This window comes from Elaeis guineensis, chromosome 2, assembly GCF_000442705.2.
Source record: "Elaeis guineensis isolate ETL-2024a chromosome 2, EG11, whole genome shotgun sequence".
NCBI lineage: Eukaryota > Viridiplantae > Streptophyta > Magnoliopsida > Arecales > Arecaceae > Elaeis > Elaeis guineensis.
The window spans coordinates 106,170,406-106,174,996 of record NC_025994.2 but is presented as its reverse complement, the minus strand read 5'-3'; the positions used below and the strand labels follow the sequence as shown (position 1 = coordinate 106,174,996).

Genomic DNA, 4,591 nt, shown 5'->3' with positions numbered 1-4,591 from the left:
CTTTTTTGCACCGACGGGTGGCGACTCATAGAAATGTGACTTACGTTCCATTGCTTTTTACTCTTCCGTAGAAGGGATGACGTGGCCCCGCCTTCCCATAAGCTTACAAGTCACAGGCATGAAAGCCAAGCCCCCATCTCAGCCGTTTCGCCCACAGCCCACCACGTATCCTCTTCCACCTCTTTATCATGCCCATTCCATCTCTTCTCACCCACTCTCCCACTGTCGACACACAGCAATGGCGAGCCTCTTCCACCTCTTCTTCCTCCTCTCCCTCTCCCTCTCCCTCTCCTTGGCTCTCTGCCGGGTTAAAGATCCATCGGAGAGCCCTGGAACCACAACCACTCTCGACGTCACCGCCGCTCTCAGGAAAACCACCCAAGCCCTCGCCTTCGATCCACACACAGCCCATCGACAACTCCTCGACAAAGAGATCAAAACCACCACCCTTCGCTTCTCCGCCTCCACCGCCACCCTCTCCCTCCAGCTCTACCCCCGCGACTTCCTCCCGCTCCCCAACTTCACCACCACGCACAAGGACTACGAATCACTGACCCTCGCCCGCCTCCGCCGCGACTCCGACCGGGTCCGGTCCATCTTCGCCCGGGTCGCCATCGTCAACAACGGATTCGATTCCAGGGCCCCGAGGGCGGCGGCGATGCCGGGCAGCATCCGGGGCACGATCGTGTCCGGGAGCAGCCAGGGGATCGGGGAGTACTTCTCCCGGGTGGGCATTGGCCGACCAGCGAAGCCCCAGTTCATGGTGCTCGACACCGGTAGCGACGTCAGCTGGGTGCAATGCCTGCCCTGCACCGACTGCTACAAGCAGGCCGACCCCATCTACGACCCCACCGGCTCCGATACCTACACACCTCTCCGCTGCTTCTCCGAGCTGTGCCTCTCCGCCACCAACTCCGCCTGCCGGAACGCGACCTGCCACTACCAGGTCGTCTACGGCGACGGCTCCTTCTCCATCGGGGAGCTCGCCGCCGAGACGCTGACCATCGGCAACGCTCCACCCATCGAGAACGTCGCTATGGGATGCGGCTTCGACAACGAGGGCACCTTCGTCGCCGCCGGCGGCCTCCTCGCCCTCGGAACGGGGGCGCTGTCCTTCCCCTCCCACCTGCCCTCCCACTCCTTCACCTACTGCCTCGTCGATCGGGACACGCCCGGCACCTCCATCATCGACTTCGGCCCTCCGACCGCCCAGCCCGAGGCCTCCACCATCACCACCAAGCTGCTCCGCAGCAAGAAGATCCGGACCTTCTACTACTTGGAGCTGACGGGGATCAGCGTGGGCGGGACGAAGCTGGCGATCCCGCCGTCGGCGCTGGCGATGGACTCGGACGGGTCCGGGGGCGTCATCCTGGACACGGGCACGGCGGTGAGCCGGCTGAACAAGCAAGTGTACGAGCCCCTGCGGGAGGCGTTCGTGAATGGGACGCGCCACCTTTCGCCGGGGACGGGGCCGGGCATCTTCGACACGTGCTACAACATGCCGCCGATGAAGAGGGTGCAGGTGCCGTCGGTGGTGTTCCACTTCGGGGAGGGGAAGGAGCTGAGGCTGCGGCCGAACAACTTCCTCATGCCGGTGGACTCCAAGGGGAACTTCTGCCTCGCCTTCGCCAAGACGCCGTCGCCGCTGAACATCATCGGGAACGTCCAGCACCAGAGGATGCGCGTCGTCATCGACATGGAGAACTCCATCGTGTCGTTTACCCCCAATAAGTGTTAAACATGTTTAAGACTTTTGGTGTCGGTCCGTCCCCAGTGTAGCTAGCCATGCTCGTTATGTGTATGTTGCTAAAAAGAAGTGAAGTAGGTAGGTTGGGAATGCAACGGACCGGGGAGCACATCTTCATGCTATCAGTAAATAAAGACGAGAGTATTTGGTGCACTTGTTTAATTAACTTATGCTCTAATCTTTGATTGTGACTCCGGACGATAGGATTGGGTTCTTTATTTACATATGTCCATCTATACAGAGAGAGAGAGAGAGAGAGAGAGAGGGGCTACACGTCGCATTATAGAGGCTACATACAAACAAGACCTACGTCGTCAGCCTATTTAATGGTACATGCAGATAAGCAAATCATCATCACTTATTAACGATCTACATGCTGATAATTTATTGACAATAATTTTAAGTTATTGAAGATAATTTTGCATCGAAAATGATCCCTTGATGTGATGAAGCCACCATTTCATAGCTATGACATGAGAAGAAGCAAAGGACGCAAAGCGTTGAGAGAGAAAAATCCATATTTGCTCGATCAAGGTGACTCCAACTATATAATGAAGAGCCTATTCTGATAGTATAGCATTGATATGAGAAAGAAGTATCTATCCCATTCATATTATGAAGCATAGTTTGGATGCATTGGGGAAGGTGGTGGAAGTGAGCCATCAATGAAGGGCATAAGCTTATGTTCCCATAGAATTGGTTCAAAGAGAGACTTCTAAAGAAGATAGTTATTGTCATTAAGTTTGATTGAAATTAGATTTGAGATATTGGAGATGATAAAAAAGGTAGCAGGAGTGGATTCAAGTTTGGATAAAGAATGTGATAGCTAGTACTCATTCCTTCTGTCTTTACCAAAACAAGTCGCCATTTTAGATATTGTTGGGATGAAATTTTTGATATGAGAAAAAGAGTTGGGTTTAGACAAGGAAGATAGTGATGTCAAGTTATGACTCTATGAAAGAAACAATAAAATGGCTAAAAAATCTCATTTGATTCCTTGGGATTTCTTTGAGTATGTATTGAATATATAAAGTATGTACATATAAAAATAAAAAAATATTTCAGCAACAATTCAAAATTTAAATTTAAATTTAAATTTGAATGAAGAAAAAGTAGGAGAAAAATAAGAAAAGGATTACAATAACAATTTGAATTCAAAATTTAAAAATTAAATTTTGAATTGAGATAAGTTATGGCATATTATTATTTTTTAATTTAAATATAAAATAATTTTTGTAGATTAAAGATGGATAAAAGCATGATATAAGGTGGAAAGATGATATTCTAGGGTTCTGGTTTGATTACAAAAATAGAAATAGATATTAGTAATGGATGGTCTCCTAAATTGTATCAATAGTTTTTCTTACACTGGGAGAAGAAAAAGTGGTGTTTAAACTAAGTACTAAAATAAACAACTATTCCATCCCTACACTCATCAATCTTATATGGCAACAAAGGACTCACATAATATGCAAAGATTTAACTTTAAGGTTTGGTCACTCCTGATACATCATGTTAATGAATATCACTTAATTGCCATGTTAGCCATAGAACATAGAGTAATGTTGGTTAATTTTTTTTAAAATAAAATTAATTTTATCAATCTAAAGATGGGTAACAATGCGATATAAAATTGTAAGAGGATATTTTGGAATTTGGGTTGGTTCCAGAGATAGAAATGGATAATGCAATAGATGGCCTCCTAAATTGTAGTTCCTTTCCTCTCTCTCTCTCTCTCTCTCTTCCTGAAAGAGAGGATTAGAAAGTAGCATTGTGATCCATTTTGCTTCATTCACTGCTCAATTCACTGGACTTACATAGCAATAAAAGATTCACATAGTGCTAGGGTTTAGCTTTTAGCTTGGGCCATTCCCGACAAGCAATGTCGACTGATACTAACAAATTATCATCTCACCAATCGAAAATGGAACGGTGGCATTTTGCATTTTTAATTTTAAATAAAAATAATTATAAAAATATAGCAATGGGCAACAACACGACATGAAGTCGGAAGGCGACATTCCAAAGTTCAAGCTAGATTCTAGGAATAGAAATAGATAATGTTTTAAATAACATCGTAAATTATAATATTAGGTTTTTTGTTCCGAGCAGAATACTTAAAATGAGTATGACCAACCATCACTGCTTTGTTACTCAATTCATCAGTCTTATTGGCAATAAAGGATTTATATTAACATTCAAAGTTTTAGCTCTAGGCTCTGTCACCTTCAAAGTATCTTGCTCAACGTTGATTAACTGTTATATCAATTGTGAGAAATAAAATTATAATTTTTTTTATTTTAATTAAAAATAAAAAAAATTAGCAATCCAAAGGTGGACAATTATATGACATGGAAGAGGACATTTCGATGTTTATATTATATTTTAAAAATAGAAAAAGTTAATGTAATAATGCATAACCTCTTAGATTGCAGTATGTTTATTTTATTCCAGAGAGAGGGAGAAACAAGAGTTGTGAAAGACCTGTTAGCATCGTAGATATCCAAGCGGAGAAACATAATAATAAGAAGAGGGGTACAAACTATGACATTGAACCCCAATTCATAAGTCATGGTGAGTGATGTTATAGCAAACCCTTGATGTTATGCTTGTTGTATAAACTCACCTTATATCTTTTCTCCAAAAGTATGTCAAATTATCGCTCCATTAATTCTCCATTTCCAGTGTGGCATTTACCGAGCGTTCATTGGTTCTCTGGCTCTGTAGAACCGTATTTGGTAATTAATATTGCAAGTTCTTATGTAACACACACGCAAATAAAAATCACATGGTCATGAAATTAGCTCATGGACGAAATTCGAAAAAATTGAGACCCTCACGTTA

At 44.2% G+C, this 4,591-nt stretch overlaps 1 protein-coding gene across 1 annotated transcript; it reads left to right on the top strand.

Annotated features, from left to right (window-relative positions):
- The first annotated feature begins 205 nt into the window (after positions 1–205).
- Positions 206–1,900, top strand: LOC140855484 (protein ASPARTIC PROTEASE IN GUARD CELL 1-like). The gene has a single exon (XM_073251371.1). The coding sequence runs from the start codon at positions 239–241 to the stop codon at positions 1,736–1,738; it is 1,500 nt and encodes a 499-aa protein (XP_073107472.1). The 5' UTR covers positions 206–238; the 3' UTR covers positions 1,739–1,900.
- Positions 1,901–4,591: the final 2,691 nt, after the last annotated feature.

Excerpts from the sequence above, each read along its gene's own strand:
- LOC140855484 (XM_073251371.1), top strand. The coding sequence starts at position 239 with ATGGCGAGCCTCTTCCACCTCTTCTTCCTCCTCTCCCTCTCCCTCTCC.